At 42.6% G+C, this 25272-nt stretch overlaps 1 protein-coding gene across 3 annotated transcripts in view; it reads left to right on the forward strand.

The window, feature by feature from the left end:
- The window catches only part of LOC121275328 (EGF-containing fibulin-like extracellular matrix protein 1), a 188301-nt gene that overhangs the window by 152980 nt on the left and 10049 nt on the right, over window positions 1-25272 (forward strand). For 2 of the 3 annotated variants that reach the window (XM_041182827.1, XM_041182828.1), the window contains 3 exons: window positions 3692-3811; window positions 5747-5866; window positions 17045-17168. In XM_041182827.1, the coding sequence (XP_041038761.1) occupies window positions 3692-3811; window positions 5747-5866; window positions 17045-17168 (364 nt within the window). Of the gene's footprint in view, window positions 1-1008; window positions 1129-3691; window positions 3812-5746; window positions 5867-17044; window positions 17169-25272 lie in introns of all 3 variants that reach the window. The other variant, XM_041182826.1, reaches the window with a different exon arrangement.

The following is a 25272-nucleotide window of genomic DNA, read 5'->3' on the forward strand; positions in this document are numbered from 1 at the left end:
AGATGGCGTTTAAGAGTCAACCACATATTGCTGTGAGTCTGATTCTGGAGTCACCTGTAGGCCAGATCAGGAAAGGATGACAGATTTCCTTCCCTAAAGGGCATGAGTGAACCAGATGGATTTTTACAACAATCAACAATGGTTGAATTCAAATTCCACCATCTGCCATGGTGGGATTCAAACCCAGAACATTACCCTGGGTCTCTGGATCGCTAGTCCAGTGACAATACCACTACGCCATCGCCTTCCTACAAATCAAAAGCTGGTAACAATAAAATGAGTAAACTGACTAGTTCACTTCTGTCCTCTAGGTAAGGAAATTCTATATCATTACCCAGCCTGGCCTATATCTGACTCCAATCGCATACCAATCCGGTTGGCTTGTAGCTGCCCATGGGTGATGATCGCGCAAGCCACGCAGTGTATCAAACTGCTATAATAAATAACACCACATTGACTACGGTGGTTCAAGAAGACAGCCCAACAATGCCTTCACAGGGCAATTAAGGATAAGCAATAAATGTTGGCCTTGCACATTCTGAAAATTACTATTAAAAAATTAACTGATAAATGCTGATGTAAAGTTTCATTATAATTTGAGGAAATGACTGATTTCATCTTAAAATCCTGGTGAAATTATTTCTATGGTACCTAGTTAGCAATATCATGGCTACATTGGCTGATTAATCAACTGGCCTAATACCATTAATACAAGTGTGTTTGTTCAGCACTAATATGGTTTGGAATGAAATAGGAAATAACCAACTCCAAATTGCTACCAGACTGCAGCTTTTAGGCCCTGCTGAAGATTAGTCAATGACTTACTAAGGAAGACAGAATGGATCCAAGTGTTAACAATAAAATATGACTTGAAACAGAAAAAGCAACCTTACTGTGATAATATTACATCATTGGGCAATGGCCCTTGGCATTAATCATTCTGGGTGTCTGGCAATGATTTTCTTAAATATGAGCAGTTGTGTAATGTATTTTTCAATGATTATGCAGACATTGATGAATGTAACGTAGCCACCTATTGCCATCATGGATGTGTCAACACACCTGGTTCCTATTACTGTCAGTGCAACACAGGTTTTCAGCTGGCAAGCAATAATCACACATGTAGAGGTAAGCATCTGTTCCTACTCATCCAGGATACCTTGCATTAAGCTATACGGCACCATCAACAGTGATTTCAGTATTAGCGTAAGGAAGCTTTTCCATCTGTGCCTTAAGAATATATTAAAAGTGTCTGCCTTACAATTAAAGACATAATTAAAGCCTTGCAGAATATTTTATTTCAATTCTCCTAAGCCCTGTCTCCATCCCCTTCATTCTGTAAAGGTATACTACTTGTTATTCTGTTGAATACACTTTTATGATTCACATGTAACATAAGGTAAGAGTAATGTTCCATCCTTTGAAGATTTATCCAACAATTTCAGAATCTTTCAGTCTCCACAGTGACATCATTAGAAACTGGCAGTCATTGTATTAGAGTAACTTCAAACCTTTTTTTTTTAACATTGTGAGCAATACCCCACTGAAATACTTTCCTACTTGTATTTGCCAGGTTGGCCTAAAGCCACAGGTCAGAGTAATCCTTGGTGTTCCAGTAATTCCAGAAAAAAAATTCTTGTAGGCATATAAAACAAACTGCCTTTTATGTTATAATAAGTGTAATGCAATAAGAAATTCTAATTAGTTCCCCTGATAGCTTGCTGAGTAATTGCACTGCTGGTGTTGCACTGAGCCATAAAGATCAGGAATACCCTGGGTTCAATTAGAAGTCTTTATTGAACTTAATCCCTGCTGGATGGCAATAAAGCACCTTAAGTTAGCCTCAGGACCCCTGGCCTTGAGTGGAAATAAATCAGCGAGACTTCCTCAATCCTAACTGCAGTTCAGTGCCTCCTGTTGTGCACATGTGCTAACAGGCCAGAGTTTGGCAGTCATGACCTTGTGAACAGATAGCTCACCAAGAATCAATGACCTGGAATTTCCTGGGAACTGCTTCCACTCTGTCATCATAACCTTACCAGACATGTGGCAGAAACCCCAGCTATCATAGCCACGGTTTGTGTGGAACTTCCAGCAAAGTTGCAACGATGCAGTAAGTGAAGCGCCAAGGAAATTCCTGGCTAGAGTCTACATTCATACCTGAAGAATGGCCATTTGGGCAAGACACTGGATGGCTCCCAGACTTCATGAAACTGTACTTCAGCAGGGTCAGGAGAGAATTGTGGAGGGACCTTCTAAGTAAAGCATTATTAACAGATGTCTTAATATTGTTTCCCTCTTGATGAGAGGTCGCAAGTCAGTCTCTACATTTTGGCTTTTTCTGTTAGGAGTAAACAAAGATTTGACCTCCAGTACAGTACTGCTTTCTGTAACTTTACAGTAGATGTTTTGGTTGGACACCTATTAAAAACTGTTTTCTTAAACTGACAATTCAATGCTACTAAGGAAAAATCGAAATAAGTGAAACAATATTTCAGGCAGAACACGAGGGAATCTGGAGATTGTTACTATGCCTTATGGACTGTCCTGGATAAATTAACACTTGGCTTTCTTTCTGTATAGGGTATCCCAGTCCGAACCTATGCTATTATGAGTGCTGATCTTCTATTTAAAATGGAGAGGTTGTGGTTGCCAAATATAGCAGTCAGCAATCCTTTAAAAATATGTAATAATTTCCTGCAATATTTTGAAAAAAAATCAAAGCTGATTGTCAGAAGTTATGAAAGAAGAATGAAAGGCTGTGGGCTACTTTTTATGCAGAGTATTGGTCATTTTGAAGAACTGTTACTTAAAAAGTGCTCATTTTGGCATCAGCTTGTAACCGCCGTACGACCACCACCACCACCACCACCTTCATGAGTTGTCTCCCCTCCCTTACTGTTAGGACACTCAGTAACATCATCATTGAGTACATACTTCCAACATGGGGAACAGCTTTTTTCTGCAACGAATGGTTAGGATGTGAAATAATAGGTGGATACAGATTCCAATGTTTCTTTCAAAAGGGAATTGGATAAATACTTGAAGGAGAAAAAAATTGCAGGGAAATGAGGAAAGAGCGACAGAGTGGGACTAAATCTCTTCGAATGAGCCCGCACAGCTGGCCTCCTTCTGTGCTTACTATCCTATGATTCTAGGCCCTGAAGTAGTTGCATTGAAAGCAATAATGTGGTTGCAACTTCATCCAGATCTGAGAGCCACTTTGGAACTATCCCACCTTGGGAAACTAAGCCACATAATGGGAAACCTGCATTGCTAGTCTCTGGTGAGCCATTCTCAGATCAAGCATCTCCAGAGTGATTTTCACTTTAGTCTGAAATTGCATCCCAGGTGCTTTCTTATGAGCTTGTAAATGCACTGGAATGCTCCCTATCAGTCATGCTGCTTCACCAATGTAACAGGGTCGAATACCCACTCAGCACTCTCCATGTTCGTAACGGCACCAGCTTTTTTAAAGTATATCAACTGAAAAGTACTTAAGTGAACTGATAGGGGTGCAGGGAAAGAAGTTTGTGAAAGAGCTGAAAGGCAGTCTGCTCAAATGCACCTTGGAAAAATGGGTCTGTAGCATTTTACTTTCAGGTTTATTAAATCATTTTGTAATTTTACTTGAAAAGATTATCTTGCTGAGATTTTGAATGATAATTACTTTTTTTCTTTTCCCTTTTAGATGTTAATGAGTGTGAGACAAGTGCTCCATGTGATCACCAATGCTTTAATATTGTGGGTTCATTCATCTGCCAGTGTGACCAAGGCTATGAATTAAATCCAGACAAAGTTACATGCAGAGGTAATTGCTGAATGATGTCTCAACATGTAAGACCATTTGTGCAGTTATTACGACCAATATGCAATAGTTCGTCTTCCTCCTCTATTGTTCATTCATAAAAATGCAAAGGCCATTTTAGCCATTTAATGATGCATACAACCAACAGAATAACTGCTTGTGTATGTTAGTGTTGCAGACAAAGAGTCCAATGTTTTGGCCTTATAAGAGCTATAAAGACATTGGGTGGAATCTTCTCCTCTTAGAAGATTCTCAGAGGTTGAGTCCCATGTGCTTGTGCGATCTTCCCCGAGGATTGTCTGCCATCTTCCCCGCCACTGACACAATTGCGGCAGGAAGACAATGGACAGTCCACTACTCCATTACTCCACTCCACATCTTCCCTCACCTGTTACAGATCTCCCCAACTCCAAGTCCATCCCCAGATCGCTGGAAAAAATCTGCCCTGTGTCTTCTACATGACAATAGTGACTACATTTCAAAAGTAGTTCATTGGTTGTAAAGTGCTTTGGCAGGTTATGAAAGGTGATATATAAATACAAGATTTTCTTTTTACTCTGAGGTGAGTCTCACTCAGAACTGGTGACTTTTCCTCAATGGACACACCTAAAGAAAGATCAGCAGGACAAATGTTCCAAATGGTATCAAAATGACAACCATGGAAATGTAACGTTAAGCAAAATTAGTTTTATGTAGTTTGGTATCTCATTGTATTCCTTTGTGCCAGTAAGTGAGTGAGCTGGGTGTAAGGAAAAGCTGAAGAAAGAAAGCAGTGGCCTCAATATCTTCTTACCCAATGAGCCAGAGGGTTGCCCCTGTAAAATTGGCATGGGCTGTGCTTTGCCTCTTTTTTATTCAACTGGTGTTTTGGTCATGATCAGGGAAATAGTGGCTTCCATTCTTGTTCTTCATCCTTTACAATTATTGACACACCTGCTGCACTGTACAGTAGGACGAGCTGTGGCCTATCAAGTAACAGAAATGAAATTTTAGAATGCCAATGCTCCATATACTAATGTGAGCAGTTTACAAGGCTTTAGTGAACCTTAGATGCGGTCAGTTCCCAGTTGAAGGAGTGGTGTCATCAGTCTCTTCTCTTTTCCCAGATTTAATATTGCTGAATAATGCAGGTATCTTTGATCGTTGCAGAGCAAAGGAATCATAGCAGCTTCTAGATAGCATGCATTCAGATGCAAAATGATTTGATTGGCATCATTCATCAGCTTAACGTTCACAAAATATAACCACTGATTTACGTAACTTACAACACTTGAGGCAGCCTAGAAATTTCCTATTACCTTATCATTACAGCCACTGAAAAAACTGTACCCCTGCTAGAAAGCGAACACAGATCTAGTGCCAACAACTGATATAATTCACTTACTGCTTCTGAAGGAAACCACAGCCTTCTTACACACTGCCTTTGGGAAAAATCCACATATGATCTTATTCTATAAACACTCTGGCATTGTACCTACAGGTACTGCTTTTCAATCTCTTAGGATTCATTAATTGGTTCACTGTTTATTCCCACAGATTAAATTTCTTATTTGCTTTGATGAAATTTGACCGAAAATGCCAGGATGTCAATGGAATAATTTTCTACTCCTCTCACCGAGTTGCAGTACCAAGTAGAAGCAGATGATGTATACAGTCATTAGATGCAGAGTAAAGACCCCACTACTCGCCAAAGCCTCAGAACATTATCCAGTCCGTATTGGCATGAACTAATCCAGTTCTCATCCTGAGCGCATCTGTATATCTCAGTACTTAAAGAAGTTTTGAAAGATTTAGCTGTAATAAATTTCATGGTTACAGTTGACATGGCTCACATTTTACAACTGCTCATGTTCCATTATCATCAGCAAGAAAATATGAACTTATGCTGCAAATTTTATGTATTTTTTACAAGCTATAAAATGATCTCTTGTAATGCAGATGTTGATGAATGTGCCTATTCGAGCTACATGTGTCAGTATCAATGTATAAATGAACCAGGACGATACTCATGCCTCTGTCCAGAGGGATACAAACTCCTGGGTTCAAGAATGTGCCAAGGTAAGGCAATCCAAGCAATAGTTTCTTCTTTCCTGTATTAGAAAAATTAATGTTATTTTGGATGTTGAAAATCTAAAATTATGTCTTGCATTTAGCTTGCCTCTATTTCATAATAATGCTGCAAAGCATCACACCTCAAAGGTACCACAAGTCCTTAAAATTACAAAATTCAGATTAGTTTAGATAATTACCAGAAGTTAATTTAACCATTCCAAAAGATTCCAATGTCCAATTGACTAAATATTAACTAGTCAAAAGTGTTGTATTCACAATAAAAACACTCAGTCATCAATAAGGAATCAACACAATATTGAACATTCAAGATTGCTCAATTTTTCAAAGCTACCATTCAAACAACAGCAAATATCACAAAACTGATTATTCAAATTATATGGAATTACATAGAATGCATAAGTGCGGAAACAGACCATTCAATTCAACTGGTCCAAGCTTATGTGTGTGCTCCACACAAGCCTAATTCCACCCTACTTCATCTCACCTTATCATGTAACCTTCTATTCCTTTCTCCCTGTCTTTATCTAGCTACCTCTTAAATGGATCTCTGCTATTTGCCTCAATTAGTCCTTGTGGTAGCAAGTTCCACATGCTAACTTCTCTGAATTCCTTATTGAATTTATTAGTGACCATCATCCAGGAATTTATATTTCATCCTCTTTCAGTTGTCATATCGCTTTTCATGCCACTAACTATAGGCAGCTGAAGTTAATTTGTGAGATGTTACATAAATAAACAATCAAAGAAATTACTAAAGTTAACCATAAACCTACTTATTGGGCCAGATTTTGCAGTGTGAGGCATCACATGAAGTGTCCCATTAGTTATACTCGTTTGTACATGTTTTTGTTTTAAAATAGTTTGCCCACAAAGTTGTTAGAAATGTATGATAACAGTGCAGCGAGGGCAATGGAGCATCTTGGACTTTGTTGAATAAAGGGACCAACAGTGTCTCTTATCCAATAAAATTTATAGATTAAGAAATCTGCAAAGGTGGCTGAATTAGAGGGGATAAATTCAGTCAAATCAGGTGCAGAAAGATAAATTATTCTATGATTCTAAATAAAGAGACGGAAAGAAAGGTTGGAAAATATGCTTGTTCACCTCCTATTTTTCAGTTCTGATGCAGAGAATGAGCCCAAACTTTCAACTGTCTTTCTCTCTCCAACTGTTGGCTGAGCTGTTATGTATAAAAGAGTTGGTTCCATAGAAAGTGAATCTGGGGAATTAATAATGAAAAGTAAGGATATTGCAGAAGAATTGAACAGGTATTTTGCGTCAGCCTTCACTATAGCGGACACAAGTAACACCCCAGAAGTTGATGTAAATCAGGAAATGGAAGGGAGGGAGGACCTTAGGAAAATTATAATCATCAGGAAAGTGGTATTGAGCAAATAGTTAGAGCTGCGGGCTGACAAATTTCCGGGTCCTGATGGACTTCATCCTAGTGTCTTGAAAGAAGTGGCTATTTAGATAGTGGATGAAATGTTTTTAATTTTCCAAAATTCCCTAGATTCAGGGAAGGTTCCATTAGATTGAAAAATAGCAAATATAACTACATTATTCAAAAAGCGGAGGAAACAGAAAGCAGGAAACTATACGCCCAGCTAGCTTAACATCTGTCATAGGGAAAATGTTAGAAGCTATTATTAAAGATGTTATAACAGGGCACTTAGGAAAATTCAAGACAATCAGGCAGAGTCAACTTGGTTTTGTGAAAGGGAAGTCATGTTTAACCAATGTATTGGAGTTCTTTGAAGGAGTAACATGCACTATGGATAAAGGGAAATCAGTGAATGTACTGTGATTAGATTTCCAGAAGGCATTTGATAAGGTGCCACAGCAAAGGTTATTGTGAAAAATAAACGCTCATGGTGTAGGGGGCAACATATTGGCATGGATAGAAAATTGGTTAGCTAACAGGAAGCAGAGTGTTGGCATAAATGGGTCTTTTTCTGATTGGCAGAAAGTGATGAGTGGAATGCCACAGGGACCATTGCTGGGGCCCCAGATTTTTACAATTTATAAAAATGACTTGGATGAAGGGATAGATGATATGGTTGCTAAATTTATTGACAAAAAGATAGGTAGGAGGGTGATTGTGAGGAGGACATATGGAGGCTACAAAGGGGCAGAAATAGTTTAAGTGAGTGAAGTATAATGTGGGCAAATGTGAAATTGTCCATTTTGGCAGGAAAAATAAAAGAGGGGCATATTATCTAAATGGTGAGAGATTGCAGAGCTCTGAGATTCAGAGGGATCTGGGTATCCTAGTGCATGACTCACAAAAGGCTAATATGCAGGTACAACAAGTAATTAGGAAAGCTTATAGAATGTTAGCGTTTATTGTGAGGGGAATTGAATACAAAGGTAGGGTGGTTATGCTTCAGTTGTACAGGGTACTGGTGAGAACACATCTGGAGTACTCTGTACAGTTTTGGTTCTCCTTATTTAAGGGAAGATGTAAATGTGTTAGAAGCAGTTCAGAGAAGGTTTACTAGACTAATACCAGGAATGGGCAGGTTGTCTTATGAGGACAGGTTGGACAGCTTGTATCCACTGGAGTTTAGAAGAGTAAGAGGTGACTTTATTGAAACCTTTAAGATCCTGCAGGGTTTTGACAAGGTGGATGTGGAGAGGATGTTTCCTCTTGTGGAAGAATCTAGAACTAGGGGGTCACTGTTTAAAAATAAAGGGTCACTCATTTGAGACACAGATGAGGAGAAATTTTTTCCCTCAGAGGATCGTGAGTCTTTGGAACTCACTTCCTCAAAGGCAGTGGAAGCAGAGTCTTTGAATATTTTAAGACAGAGGTAGATTCTTGATTAACAAGGAGATGAAAAGTTATCGGGGGTAGGCAGGACTGTGGGGTTGGGGTTACAGTCAAATCAGCCATGATCTTATTGAATGGTGGAACAGGTTAGAAGGGCCGAGTGGCCTATTCCTGCTTCTAATTTGTATGTTCATATGTAGATTCTAAAAGAGTTCTAAAAGGTTTTTAAAGAAATAGTTGCAAAGATAGTGGATGTGCTAGCTACGATTTTCCAAAATTCCTTGGATTCCAGAACAGTCCCATCAAATTGGAAGTTGACAAATGTTGCTCCACTTTTCAAGAAAGGAGGAAAGAGAAAACAATGAACTACAGGCCAATTAACCTAACATCAGTCATTGGGAAAATGCTGGAATCCATTATTAAGGAAGTCTTAACAATGCACTTAGAAAAGTATAGTATAATTAGAACTAGTCAACATTGTTTAACAAAAGGGAAATCCTGAGTGACAAATGAATTAGTTTTTTTTGAGAATGTAACTAGTACAGTAGATAATGGGAAACTAGCAGACTAGTATACCTGGATTTCTAAAAGGCATTCAATACAGTGCCACGGAAATGGTTAATAGGCAAGATAAGGTTTCATGGAGTTGGGGGTAATTTATTATCATGGACAGAGGATTGGTTAATGGACAGGAAGCAGAGAGTGGACATAAACAGGACATTTTCAAGTTTGCAATTTGTGGCTAGTGGATTGCCAGAAGGCTTAGTGCTGGGGCCTTAGCTATTTACAAAATATATTGATGACTTAGATGAAGAGACAGAGAGCAGTATATTTAAGTTTGTTAATGACACAAAGCTAGGTGGAAATGTAAGCTGTAGGGAGGATAGAGAGAGGCTGATAGAGACATATAGACTTGATAGAGACATATAGACAAAGAAATATAGACAGTGAGTAGGCAACAAGATGGCAGATGGAGTATACTGTAGGGGGAAGTGTGAGGTTATTTACTTTGGTCATAAGAATAGAAAAGCAGATTTTTTAAAAGGTGTGAAACTTGAAAAATGTTGCTGCTCAAAGAAACTTGGGTATGTTCGTACAAGGATCACAGGAAGTTAGCATGCAGGTACAATAAGCAATTAGGAAGGCAAATTAGAATATAGAAATAAAGAAGTCTTGCTACAATTGCACAGGGCTTTGGTGAGACTGCATCTGTAATACTATGTGCAGTTTTTGTCGTTGTATTTAAGGAAGGATATACCTGCCTTGAAGGCAGTACAGGAAAGGTTCACTAAATTGGTCCCTGGTATGAGTGGGATTTCCGATGATGAGAGGCTGGGTACATTGGGCCTATGGAGTTTAGAAGAATGAGAGGCATTCTCAGTGAAACACACAATATTCTGAATGGGCTTGAAAGGGTAGACACTGAGAGATTGTTTCCTCTGGTCGGGGAATCTAAAACAGTGGGGCAGTTTCAGGATAAGGGGCCAATCATTTAGGACTGAGATGAGGAGCAATTACTTCACTCAAACAGTTGTGAATCTTTGGAATTCTGTACCCCAGAGGGCTGTGGATGCTCCATTGTTGAATACATTTAAGGCTGGGATAGACAGATTTTTGGTCTCTCAGCAAATCAAGAGTTATGGAGAGGGGGCAAAAAGTGGAGTTGAAGCCCAAGACCAGCCATGATCGTATTGAATGATGGAGCAAGCTGAATGGGCCACATGGTCCACTCCTATTTCTTGTGCTCTTCTGTTTTTATGTATTCACAGTCTTTTTTTGTTTTTAGTTCAACACTGCAACTATTAACCACTGTTTAGCCTGCTGTTTTTCTATATTTCTATGTTCCGATTTGCCTTCCTAATTGCTTATTGTACCTGCATGCTAACTTCCTGTGATCCTTGTACGAACATACCTAAGTTTCTTTGAGCATTCCACTAGCAGGCTGTTTACCAGAATGATACATTGGCCCTTTTGATGTATTTCCGCATCAAAAGAAAATTGGTTACTATTATAATCAAGAACCATTTCCACAGTAATTGCTACTTTATTACACCACATCCCTTGATCTGCCTGTGTTCCATGTCAATATATTACACCACTATTAAATCTGTAGTACTATATACAATACTGTATATAGTGTATACAAACATACAAACAAGGAGCAGGAGCAGGCCATTTAGCCCCTCGAGCCTGCTCCACCATTTAGTTAGATCATGGCTGATCTGATAGTAACCTAAAATCTGCGTCCCACCTACACCTGTTAACCTATCACCCCCTTGCTTACCAAGAGTCTATCTGCCTCTGTCTTAAAAATATTCAAAGGCTCTGCTTCCACTACCTTTTCAGGAAGAGAGTTCCAAAGTCTCACGACCCTCTGAGTGAAAAATATTCACCTCACCTCTGTTTTAAATGGGTGGTCCCTTATTTTTTAAACTGTGACCCCTAGTTCTAGATTCTTCTACAAGAGGAAACATCCTCTCCACATCCACCCTGACAGGACCCGTCAGGATCTTATGTGTTTTAATCAAGTCACCTCTTACTCTTCTAAACTCCAGCAGATACAAGTCTAGTCTGTCTAACCTTTCCTCATAAGACAACCCAGCCATTCCAGATATTAGTGTGGTAAACCTTCTCTGAACTATTTCCAATGGGATTTACATCTTTCCTTAAATAAGGTGAACAATACTGTACACAGTACTCCAAATGTGGTCTCATAGTGCCCTGTACAACTGAAGCATAACCTCCCTACTTTTGTATTCAATTCCCCTCACAATAAATGATAACATTCTATTAGCTTTCCTAATTACCTGCTGTACCTGCATACCAGTCTTTTGTGATTCATGCACTAGGATACCCAGATCTCTCTGCACCTCAGAGCTCTGCAATCTCTCACCATTTAGATAATATGCCTCACTTTATTCTTCCTGCCAAAATGGACAATTTCACATTTTCCCAAATTATACTCCATTTGCCAGATCTTTGCCCACTCACTTAACCTATCTATATCTTTTCATAGCCTCTTTATGTCCTCCTCACAACTTACTTTCCTACCTATCTTTGTGTCAAAGGCAACTTTGGCAACATCCCTTCAATCCGTTCATTCATGTCATTTATATAAATTGTAAACAGTTGAGGTCCCAGCACTGATCTCTGTGGCACACCAGTCATTACATCTCGCTAACCTGAAAAAGACCCATTTATGCCTACTCTCTGCTTCCTGTTAGCCAGCCAATCCTCTATCCATGCCAATATGTTACTCCCTATAACTTGAGCTTTTATTTTGTGCAATAACCTTTATCAAATGCCTTCTGGAAATCTAAGTACAGTACGCTATAGTGTTGCCATCCTGTTAGGCACCGTTAATATTTAAAAAGAAACCTGAACATATCATTTTACCCAATTGAACTACCCCACAAGATTTCACTTCTTTTTAAAAAAACAAACTTTATTGCATATAAACAAAACAGGCACTATTATTTTAACGATATGGTTTATAACCAAATATGTTAGGTGCTCAGGTTTACTTCCTACTTCCCCCAAGAATTCTCATATAAGACACATCAATCTTAAAGTTATTTCCTTCTGTAGGGACCACCCATAAGTATGCCACAGTCCTCTTGAGAATTTTTCTCAGCTCCAACTATTCTCAGAGGCAAAACTTTCATTTAACCTCTTTTGACATGGAGGTCATGTAGATGCAGAGGCTGTGGGAAGGGTTTTGAATGAATATTTTGTCTCCGTGTTTACAAAGGAACGGGAGGATGTAGATATAGTAGTCCAGGAGGAACATTGCAAGATATTGGACGGGATAGTCATAAAGAGAGAGGAAGTACTCGAAGGGTTGAAATCCTTGAAAGTTAATAAGTCGCCAGGACCAGATGAATTGTTTCCGAGGCTGCTGAAGGAAGTCAGGGAGGAGATAGCAAATGCTTTGATTGATTTTCCAATCTTCAGTAGATTCAGGGGAGGTACCGGAGGACTGGAGAAATGCAAACGTAGTTCCATTGTTTAAAAAGGGATCAAAGGAAATGCCAAACAATTATAGGCCTGTTAGTCTTACATCAGTGGTGAGCAAATTAGTAGAATCAATCCTGAGAGATAGGATTAACTGTCATGTGGAAAGGCATGGAATAGTCAGGGATGGTCAGCATGGATTTGTTAAAGGAAGATCTTGCCTCACAAATTTGATTGAATTCTTTGAGGAAGTGACAAGAAGGGTGGTTGAAGGTAGTGCAGTGGATGTGGTGTACATGGATTTTAGCAAGGCATTTGACAAGGTGCCACATGCCAGATTGGTCAGGAAAGTAAAAGCCCATGGGATTCAGGGTAATGTGGCAAACTGGATAAAAGGTTGGCTTTGTAACAGGAAACAAAGGGTAATGGTCGATGGATGCCCTTGCAAATGGAAAGTTGTCTCAATTGGTGTTCCACAGGGCTCGGTGTTGGGACCCTTGCTGTTTGTGTTATATATTAACGATATGGACGTGAACGTGGGGGGGAGCGATTGGGAAATTTGCAGATGACACAAAGAGTGGCCGAGTAGTGGATAGTGTGGAGGATAGCCATAATCTCCAAAACGATATAGATGGAGTGGGCGGTAAAGCGGCAGATGGATTTTAACACAGAGCAATGTGAGGTCATACATTTAGGGAGGTCAAGCAGTTACAAGGATTACAGAATAAATGGGAATATACTAAGAGGGCTAGATGAAGTGGGAGATCTTGACGTACAAGTATACAGGTCCCTGAAGGCAGCAGTTCAAGTAGACAAGGTTGTAAAGAAGGCATATGGAATGCTCTCCTTCATTGGCAGAGGTATAGAATATAAAAGTAAGGATATAATGTTAGAATTGTATAAACCACTGGTTAGGCCACAACTGGAGTTTTGTTTGCAGTTCTGGTCACCACATTACAGGAAGGACGTAATTGCTCTGGAGAGAGTGCAGAGGAGGTTTACAAGAATGTTGCCAGGGTTAGAAAAGTATAGCTATGAGGAGCGATTGGATAGGTTGAGGTTATTTTCCTTGGAACAAAGAAGGCTGATAGGTGACTTGATTGAGGTGTACAAAATTATGAGGAGAATAGATAGAGTGGACAGGATAAAATTGTTTCCCTTGATGGAGAATTCTAGAACCAGGGGACATAGATTCAAAGTAAGTGGCAAAGTGGCAGAAGTTGTAGGGGGGACATGAGGAAGAATTTTTTTACGCAGAGGGTAGTGGTTGCCTGGAATTCGCTGCCCAAGTTGGTAGTAGAGGCAGAAACTTTAAACTCTTCTAAAAGATACCTGGATCTGCACCTAAAGTGCTGTCAGCTGCAGGGCTATGGGCCAGGTGCAGGAAGGTGGGATTAGAAAGGGCACCTGGGTGTTCTCGGGCTGGCATGGACAAGATGGGCCAAATGGCCTCCTTCTGTGCTGTAACTTTTCTATGGTTCTATGTTCTCAGTCCCTTGTTCTGGTTAATTTCCTGATACTTCCAAGTTAATTCAGCTGATTACTTTCCATTTCAGCCAGATACTGTGAGGCCTACTGTAGATTCGCCCACTAGCATCAAACTAGGCAATCTTCCAGTTTATGTTCTTCACAAGGTTCAAACTGAGATTAAGCATCATCTGCCTTCCACACAGTCAATGATGACGTTAGTGTTTTATTCTGCTTACAGTGCAGCTCTACCTGTCATTTATTTTGCCTAATTTCTCTCAGTGATCTGGAAACTACACGAGGTCCAAACTGCAACTAACCTCTCCCAACAAACACCTGTATAAGTTGAAAACAGAGAATCTCCTTAAACTCTACCCATCTCCATAATGATGCAGCCTGCTCTGGGCTGTCTTCAAATGACCTGTAGATTAATTATCCCTCATTTACAATTGCCTTTTAGATTTGATGAAGTAAATGGGTTTTTATAACCTTTCAGGGTTCACTGAATGCTTTTAAACTAATTTGCTATAACTCCCAAAAGAAAAATATCTCTCTGGACTGCACATCTTTGCAAGCAGTGTAGACCTCACATCTCCAGTTCTCCAGGTAGGAAGCACACCTGCTGTTTCATAGCTCTATTCATTCTATTCTGACTCTGTTAACAAACATGGGTAGCCTTTTTAACTGCCATTTCTTTAGGTGTTCTGGCAAACACTAAAGCCCAGCATTTTAATTACCCTACTTTCACAATAATAATCTTCCCAGAACTAAACAATATCTCTAAGATATTAACATGAACCATGAACTAGATATTCGCAACATGGAAAGAAATATAAAACTGAGTTCTGATGAAAGTTCATTGGCTTGAAACATTGGGCAGAATTTTCCAAGATTTGCTCTCAGTGTGGTAGCAGGTGGGAGAAAGGACATTTTACCTGCCGGCCAGAATGGCGGCTTTTTATGCCATATCATCCGCTTCCTGCCTCATTAATTATGCAGCCATAGGAAACATGCCTCTCGCTGGCAGGCATCCTCTGAATCACCCGCCATGTTGTTACCTCACCATTTCCTCTCTTCGGGTGCCATATCTAAACTGTAGCCACGCACATAGTTCTCAATCCATGCAGCCCAAGGCTGCCCAAGTGAAGATATGGCCCTGAAAGCCAGAAGGACTTAAGTGACCCATCACTGGAATGCCTTTTGGAAGCTAGTCATGATGTCCTCCACCCCCGCTCTGGCTGCAGGAGATCCAGCAATCTAAGCACTCTGGCTTGGGAGGCAATGGCAGTGCTGTTCAATGCCAGTGCTGCACAGAAGAGTTTCACCATCCAATGCAGAAAGAGGGTGAATGATCTCATCTGTGCTGCCAGGGTAAGGCAACTATTTCATCACTCTAAACTCACACACTCACAAGGCCATCACACATTCACTGGCATCTCACTCACTGTCAGCTCAAGGGACATCGCCACTCACTCTTTCACATACACCCTCACATTTCCATCTGGCCTCAGCTACTCTGGAGACTGCCTCCTCAGCTCTTACCATCTTTAGGCCACTTGTACAGATCAACATGTGCCCCACACATACACTGTGATACCCCACCATCCCCGGTACAGCCCTCATCCTGCAGCCTCTTCCCTTACCTGAGGCCACTTCTCCCCCTTCTCCAAGCAAGCCCTAGCCCTCCAGCCATTGAAAAGCCACCCCGCCTTATGGCTGGTCTGGTAGATAGAGACCGGCCTGTGAGCCCCTCTAAAAGTGATGTGGTGCTGCCTGCAAAGCCTGGCGCTAATAACAGCAAGTTGGCAAGGTAGGCAAACAAACCTTGAAGTCCCAAGCGAAGCACAGCTCACCAGGTTCATGTCGCTTAAGAGCAAAGTGAAATACCCCCGGCTGATGGAGCATAGGGGGGATGATTCCAGCGGGCAGGGATTATAATTATAAGCAGGTGTAGTAAAATTACATTCCCGAATCCGGCGATGGGAAACGCAGCCCGCCATTGACAGGTGGAGCGGACAATCGCAAATTGGTGTCACAACATCGTGAAACCGATTTTTGGCCTTCCTGTCATATTGTCCACTTTCGCCCACCATGACACCCTACACCAACGGGGATGAAATATCCCAGCCATTATCTTTGCTTCTCTTTCCACAGATGCTACCACACTAATGAGTATTTAGAGTAGTTTCTGTTTTTATTTCAGATTTCCAGCATCTTCCATATTTTGCTCTTATATAATTGTAAAAATCACTTGTACTTGTTCAGTGGAGCAAAGCATCACGGAGGAGTGCTTACCCCACCCCCGGCATCCCTACAGTGATCTGCCTCTGTCCCCATGTACAGTCAACCCATCCCCTGCAAGCGACATCTCACCCATTGCAATCGCTTCCCCTGCAATCTTTCCCAAGCTGCAGCCTTGTACGGCAGCAATTCCCACCCAGCAGCCAATCAGCCTCTCAAGTTGGGCAGCTGCAAGAAATAAGAAAATCAAATGAGCTGCTGCCATTAAGATCAGACTTTCCTGTAATTCTGGAAGCCAGTGGAGGCTGGTGAAGACGTGGTAATAAGCATCAGACTCAGTATGGAGCAGGATTTAAAAATCAGAACTTTAATCAAATCAGACTTTATCAATGTGAAGCAATGAGGGCCAGGAAGAACGCTGGAAAAGAGTAGCCCAGTGAATGAGGGACCAGCTTAAGGAAATACTCTTTTCAATTGATAACTGTCAGCATTACCAGCTAGGTATTTCTCGAAATAGGTACAGACCTCAAATTGGTGCCATTGTTATCCAATCAATCTTTATAGAATTGCAATGTCTTGACTATTCCTGCCTTTACAACAATTGCTAACTACAAGTGACCCATGATCACTGCATCGATAGCTTTTCAAGGATTTATTGTAATGCAGAGATAATCATCATGCCCCAACTTGATATTTTCAGATGTTCAATTTTTATTTCCCTAAAACAGATATAAATGAATGTGAAGGAGGAAGTGTTTGTGAGGAACAAGAGAAGTGTTGGAACTATCATGGTGGATATAGATGTTATCCCCGAAATCCATGCCATGAGCCTTATACTCAGATGTCTGAAAAGTGAGTAATACAATTTTTCAACACTCTTGGTGCAGTCCTGAGTTCCTGATGCAGGAGGCAAACAAATGTAAATGAAAGTGGAACTTTCAACATTTGAAAATCAGTTGAGTTATAAACTACCACATGAAATGCTGGAAATGTCACATACAGGATCGGTGCTGGGACCCCAGCTATTCACAATATATATTAATGATTTAGGTGAGGGAACTAAATGTAATATCTCCAAATTTGCAGATGACACAAAGCTGAGTGGGAGGGTGAGCTGTGAGGAGGATGCATAGATGCTTCAGTGTGATTTGGACAAGCTGAGTGAGTAGGCAAATGCATGGCAGGTGCAGCATAATATGGATAAGTTTGAGGTTATCCACTTTGGTAGCAAAAACAGGAAGGCAGATTATTATCTAAATGGCTGTAAATTGAGAGCAGGAAATGTGCAACGAGACCTGGGTGTCCTTGTACACCAGTCGCTGAAGGTAAGCAAGCAGATGCAGCAGGCGGTAAAGAAGGCAAATTGTATGTTGGCCTTCATAGCAGGAGGATTTGAGTACAGGAACAGGGATGTCTTGCTGCAATCATACAGGGCCTTGGTGAGACCACACCTGGAATATTGTATGCAGTTTTGGTCCCCTTATCTGAGGAAGGATGTACTTGCTATAGAGGGAGTGCAGCGAAGGTTTACCAGACTGATTCCTGGGATGGTGGGACTGACATATGAGGAGAGATTGAGTCGGTTAGGATTATTATCGCTGGAGTTCAGAAGAATGAGGGGGGATCTCATAGAAACCTATAAAATTCTAACAGGACTAAACAGGATAAATGCAGGAAGGATGTTCCCAACAGTGGGGGATTCCAGAACCAGGGGTCACAGTTTGAGGATATGGGGTAGATTGTTTAAGACTGAGATGAGGAGAAATTTCTTCACCCAGAGAGTGGTGAGCCTGTGGAATTCACTACCAGAGAAAGTAGTTGAGACCAAAAAATTGTATGTTTTCAAGAAGGAGTTAGATATAGCTCTTGGGGTGAAAGGGATCAAAGAATAAGGAGAGAAAGCGGGAGCAAGCTATTGAGTTGGATGATCAGCCATGATCATAATGAATGGCGGAGCAGGCTCAAAAGGCTGAATGGCCTACTCCTGCTCCTAGTTTCTATGTTTCTATTTCCTCACTCTGAAATGTATTTCCAGGTCACCATTTACTCTTTTAAGGACTGCAATAGTTTATCTGTACTGAAATAGAAAAAGTTAGTGGCAACTAATCATCAACTTCCCTAACTGCAAATAGCATCCTGTATTATAAAATTATAAAATAGTATAAAAATTAATGCTGATTCTTTTCTGGAGAGTCTGGGGGGAAGCTCTTCTAATAGATTGTAAAATTTGACATCATCATGCTGATACATCCTGGTTAATTTTAAGCACTTTTTTTTACAATTAAAAAATTCTTTGTATAACAAACTGGAGCAAATGGCCATGTAGGTTTTCAAGAGATCCATTTCACCCACTCCTCCTGACCAAGTTCACAGAGACATTATCCCACCCAACTGCTCACCATTTGACAGAGACCTTCACTTCTCCTCCTCCTTTTCCTTGCACTCATCTCCCCTCCAACCAGTTCAAGCTCATATTCTTCTTTCACCCTCACCGTTCAAGCTCTTCCACTGCCCATTCCAAGCTAATGCTGGCACTCTCTCTCTCTCCACTTTCTATCAGGTGATATTGGCAGCTTCTTCCACCCCCCACCCCCCACTACACCCCTTTCAAGCTTCTCCCCTCTTTTCCTCCCCTTACAAGGTATCACTTCCAACTTCTGAGTTCTTCCTTCTCTTTTCCATTTTCCTTCCTTCCTTTTTTCTTTCATTGCCATCCTTTCCCTTCCCTTACATCTTCATCACCATCCATTCTCCCTCTTCACTGCCACCCATTCGCCCTCCTGCAATGCCATCTTACTTCAATATCATTCATTTCACTCCTTTCATTACCTTTCATTTCCCCTTCTCTGTTTCCTTAATTCCAATTTAGCGCTTCAATAGCAGACCAGAATGACACTGCTACCAATCTTTAGAAAGGTTTCTAGCTACTTCACACTATAGATAAAAACTTTTGTTCGTGCAAGAATTCCCAGCTACAGTATGCAGTGTACAGAATCACTTCTATTAGCAGTAGAGGCAGCATCCAAGGGAGTGGAGCCAGGTCTGGTCCGGTATTGGTGGGACTTGAGCAGAAGCAGAACTGAGGAGAGGGACCTGACTCGTACTGATTTGTATCAGCAAACACTGTTGGTATGCAGTTTATGGGTGAGTATCTTCACTCCCTGATGATATCGGGTCAGGCATGTGTCTCTGTTTCCTCGTATTTAGGAAGAACTATATGCCTTTCATCAATAAGAACAACTCGCATTCATAAGGCTCATGTAGCATAATAAAATGTTCCAAGGAACTTAATAAGAGAAACATCAATAAAACATTTTTGACACCCATCCACAGAAGGAGATAGCAGGACAGATGACCAAAAGCTTGATCGAGACCAGCATCTTAAAAGAGGAAAGTGAGGTGAAGAGGCAGTGAGGGTTAAAATCAGGGATGTTCAAGAGGCCAGAATTGAAGGAATGCAGAAATCTCAAAAGCTTGTAGAGCTGGAGAAGGATACACATAGTGAGGGGCAAGTATAACAAGGATAAGGATATGAAAGCTGAGATATTGTCAAATGGGGAGCGAGTGAAAGTCAGGTGAATATGATTTGGAGTGAGTTAAGATGCAGGCAGCAGGGTTTTGGATGAGCGTAATATTTTCTTTCGTAGAAGTTGAGAGGCTGGCCAGTGAATCATTTGAATAGTCAAGTCTAGAGGTAACAAAGCATGGACGAGGGTTTCAGCAGCAGATCAACTGACGCAGGATTGGAATAGAGCAGTCTTGTGGAGGTGGAAGGAGGCAGTCTTGGTGATGCAGATGTGTGGCCACAAACTCAGCTCGGGGTCAAACACAACACTAAGATTGCAAGTTGTCTTCTGCAGAGTAAGGCATTTTCCAGGGATGCTAACGATGGTCAGGGGACAGAGTTTTGTGCTGGGGATCAAAGAAAATGAGTTCCATGTTTGCAGTATTTTGTTGGAGGAGATTTCTGCTCATCCAATATTGGATGTCAGACAAGCAGGGTGGAATTTTCTGCTCCGGAGACTAAGTGCAGTGGTAAGCAGGATTAGCAGCAAGTTTCCCGCTGATCGGCAGATCAGGAAATCACGCCTGATCTTACGCTTGGAAACATGATACTTATATATCAGCAAGTAGCTCTCCAAATCACATGGCAGGGTGACCATGATTCTTCCACCCCATCGTATCCCGAGACTGAGATGGCTCCAGGCCAAAATAAGTCAGTGCCAAAGTTCAGCAATGACTCTCTTGAGGCTCTTGTTTGTGGTGTGCATCAGCACCGGGATGTCCCCCACTCGAAGAATGATTCCAGGAGGTCTACCAACCTCACCTTGCTGGCCTGGGAGGTGGTTTGCAAGGGACGTCAGTTCTATGGGCACGTGCCCAAGAAACGGCATCCAGTGCAGGAAGAGGATGAATGATCTCACCTACGCCGCCAGGGTAAGTCATCATTCATCTCATTCCAAATGCATACACTCATTATGGCATTATGTACTCATGAGTGTCATTCAGCTCAGGGATCTCACAAAATATTAGCAGGGAAGATATCAGCAAAGAAAGCCTATTCACCAGCATTTCATCTATCATCTTGCATAAGCACCATCCTCAGCCCTTACTGGGGCCTGCTCAGCAAACACAGCAGGCATGCATCCTTCCCAACCTCTGCTCCATCCCTTCTCATCACTTTCCATCCCCTTGTCTTCATGTAGGCTAAGCTTTCCCACAACAAGAGGGAGAGATCCCAGACTGGAGGATGGATGGTGGGCATCCAGGATCTTTCCAAGTTTGAGGAGGATGCTGCTGAATTGGTGGACAAGGACAGAGATCACTTCTGTGGAGAAGGTGAGATTGACCTCTCCCAGGAGGCACCTCTCCCAGGAAGCAGTACAGATGAGCCCTCCATGAGTTGATCACATTCTGACATTCACAGTGAATGACATGCAATATTGTATTCAGCCTGTTCATGAACTGAATCTACCTTCTCTCTCTTACTGGCACCAGCAGATCCCAGACAGATCAGCACAGGCAACATAAGCCTCAGCCCCCAGGCTACCTCAGAGGAGGATATTGAGGAGCCATTTGAAGAAGACCCATTACTGCGTTCACCTGAGCCTTCCACCAGTGCAGAGACACACAACTCGGTGGACCATAGTTCCAGGTTAGGCTTGGGGTCACTTTCTGGAGAACACCTCACTGACACGTCTCCGCAGCATGCGGAGGCAGTGACAGGCCAGATCTCTGGCACTCAGAGGACTGCTGGAGAACAGCCTCCTACTGAGTCTGAGTCAGATAATGAGCCTCTGGAAGCAGCCGTCACAAACGAGCTAGAGATGTAACATCAGGCACAATTGTAAGAGACATTTAACAGATTAGAGCCCTCTAGAGGATGCCCGCCAAAGCCATCAAAGACAACAGGGCATAGCAGTCGCTTGCGGTGCCTCCACCTCTGCTGCAGACATTGGGGATGCACCAAGGCATAGCGGTAGGGTTAGAAAGATTAAGAAATCTTGGTATTATTTTTGGGCCAAAGGTGTTCACTCACTGTATATATCATTCACCTTTGTAAATACATTTGCTGTTCATAACAATGGTCTCGTCATTTGAATGCATTGTGCATATGCATCTTCGTTGATTCTTATTGCGAGGCTGAGCCAAGCTCCCACTCCATGATCACCTCCCTTTGTTAGTCTCACATTCACGTGATGTCTAGCTGACTCATGTTAGTCACTTGCCCTTGTCTAATGTCAGGGAGATGTGTCAATCTCTTTATTGAAAGTTACTGCAATTTGTGATATGAAGCAATGCTCCTCAAAAGACACCATGGAGTTATGCATGCTCAATTGCATTGGAGGGTTACCATTCATGTTGTCTCATCATAAAATAGCTGTCTTCATTGTTTGTGCCAAATCATAAGACCTGCAGCTATGATGGCCTCTCCAGCCATGTGCACATCTTTGTGGCAGCAAGAAGTGTCTCATTCAGGAGGTCACGACTGCATCAAGTCCTCTTGGCACAGGCTTTGTGCTGGCGGTGCTGCCTTTCACTTCCTAGAGCAGCTATGTCCAGCTTTGGCTGCTGCCCTTTCCAAAGATTAAGGCCTGGGGAATCCAGGGATTGGCGATCCAAGGCCCAGTGCTGACATTGCTTTCGATGTTAGTGGTTGTAAAGGCCTTTCAGATCACTGGCATGTCACTAAGGTACAGGAGAAATACGCCTGCACTTTACATCTCCTGGAACCTTGTGGCTATGAGTGTGTCACAGGCACATCTGCATCTTACAGTTTTGATCGCATCCTCACGTGGAAACTCCCCATCATCGCTCACTTCAGGTTCCTGCCCTCCCAGGTCTTCATTGTCCGAGCAGATATGAGCGTCTTCCATGTCTCCCTCTGGCAAGTCATCTCCCCTTTGAAGCACCAGGTTGTGCAGGGAGCAACAGACCATGATGATGCAGGGCACCCTCTGTGCAGAGTGCTGCAGAGCCCCACCTGAACGATCCAAACATCGGAAGCGCATCTTCAGGATGCCAATGGTCTGCTCTTTGATGGATCTTGTCGCACAGTGCGCCATGTTGTATCGCTCCTCCAAGGCATTTTGAGGATTACGCACTGGAATCATGAGCCAGCGTTTCAGGGGGCACCCCTTATCTCCAAGCAGCCAGCCCTGGAATCGCTGAGGCCCTTTGAATATGCGAGGCACCTGGGAGTGCCCCAGGATATAGGAGTCATGGGAACTCCCAGGGGACCTGGCACAAACGTGCATGTAGTGCTTCTGATCGCACAACAGCTAAACATTTAGGGTGTGGAACCCTTTCCTGTTAATGAACATCAGGAGCTGTTGCCATGGAGCTGTCAAAGCCACATGTGCGCAGTCACTTGCACCCTGTACTCTAGGGAAGCTAGAGATTACAGCAAAACCCAGAAATCTAGCAGCCTGGCTAGCTTCATCCAGTGTGAACTTTACATAATAATGAGCCTTATTGTAGAGGTCATCTGTCACCTCCTTGATACATTTAAGTGTTGAAGACTGGGAGATGACTCATAAGTCCCCAGTGGATCCCTGGAATAACTCACTGGTAAAAAATTTGAGTGCAGTGGTGACCTTCAGGGGCATTGGCAGGGGGTGTCCTCCCTGTCCATGTGGCGTTAGCTCCTCCCACAGAATGTGGCAGATATGAGCTACCACATCTTTTGACAAGCGTAGACATGCACAGCATTGTCTCTCGCTCACCTCCAGATAGGAACGGCGTACGAGTCGCCTCCATGCGATGGTGTGACCTCCTCATTCTCCAGGTTTTGCTGGGGCTCACCTGGACCATGATCCTCAGGCTGGCTTCTTCTCAAAGCTGCGCCAGGCAGCACTGGGTCCTTCTTCTCCTCAATTGGATCACTGCCATCAAGAAGGCAGCAATGAACACAGGCTCCATTATCCTCTGCCTACCTGTGGACAGATAGATCCAATAGATTAAAGAGTAATGGGCAACTATAGTATTCACTAACCCATTCACTACCAAAAAGCTCACTGTCATACCCTAGAGCTGCGTCTGTGCTACTTGCCTTCCCCTTATCCAGCGTTCCAGCTGAGGCACTACCTCACAGATCTAGGTGACAAAGATGCCACCCCAGCTGCTTGACATCTTAACCCCAGAGAGGTTGGAAGAGGCTTGAGTGCATCCAGGATATGTCCAACCTTACCTAATGCACTCCTCCCATGTCTGATATGGTGTACTGATTATGCCTAACCTACACTTTTGGAACGACTGGATGCCCTTTGGCCCGTTAGCCACGCTAATTGGAGAAAGCACCTTAGAGGCTTTCATTGATCATCTTGCAGAAATCCAGCAGCTGTGCTCCCTTCACGTTTGGTTGAATCTTCCATTCCCACATTCCTCTCTGTTAATGCTCAAATTGATCAACTTCATTGTGAACCCAATGACTCCTGCATTATCACATTAAAGCACTCCGAATGTCAGTGGCTCCAATTTCACTTTCTCAATAAACTCTTCCTGAGTTCTATCAGCTCAGACTCCATTTCTATGTGGTTATTGTAAGCAGTGTGAGGGTGCCCCATGTTAGAGCCCCTGAGTCCAGTGGTGAGCTCCTCCCTCACTGCCTCAGCCCCCTCCCATGCAGGTTCTTTTCCTGTTTCAATTTTAAACTGCAGCATAACTTCGGGGTCTCAAGATGGTGGTGCTGCATTTTTATGTTGGGACCAGCTTTGATCCTCCCCCTGTCAGATCTCGGGATCCCAATCTTCCAAGAGCCTCCTGATGTGCAGACAGAACTCCCTCCAGTGATTCTCCAACCTCCCGCAGTAACCTTGGAGCCCATTGTGATTATGTTGAACATTCCAGCCCTCCCCCCTGAACCCATCACTGTTGATGCCCCATATGGACCTCAACCCCTCCCCATCTTGAAGCTGCACGCATAGTCACATACAGAGGCAAACCGCCATTCCCTTCCCCCCCTGCCACCACCACCCAGGAGAGTTTCGAGTACCCCCCCCCCTTTATTCTATTTTCCCCATTTACAGGCAGCAGATGCCTCCCCTGACCATGACCATCCCATCTGCAGCCCAATACCGAGCCAGACACCCCCTTCACCACTGACTGTGAGACTATTACCACACCCTGCACACCAAGCTGCGCCTGACCTCCACTGAGTACACAAGCCTTGCCCTTCCCTGCAGCAGGAACATGACATGTGTGCCATGCATAGCCCTGTAGCATGGCCCAAAGTGCTCCAGGACTTCCTTTAACCTCTCACCCCGACCTTCGGCTCCTTACCGAATGAGCACAGGACAGTTTACCTTCGACCCCCCGCCCCCCCCAACACTATGAGTTTCTGTGCGCCCCAACCTTCTTGTATAAGCCTCCTCCCTCTCCACACCACTCATGAGTGTCTGTGCATCCCTTCTCTCTTGTGCCACACTAACCCCCGCGTAACCCCACAGCCCATTTG

The sequence above is a fragment of the Carcharodon carcharias genome, chromosome 2, assembly GCF_017639515.1.
Source record: "Carcharodon carcharias isolate sCarCar2 chromosome 2, sCarCar2.pri, whole genome shotgun sequence".
Lineage (NCBI taxonomy): Eukaryota > Metazoa > Chordata > Chondrichthyes > Lamniformes > Lamnidae > Carcharodon > Carcharodon carcharias.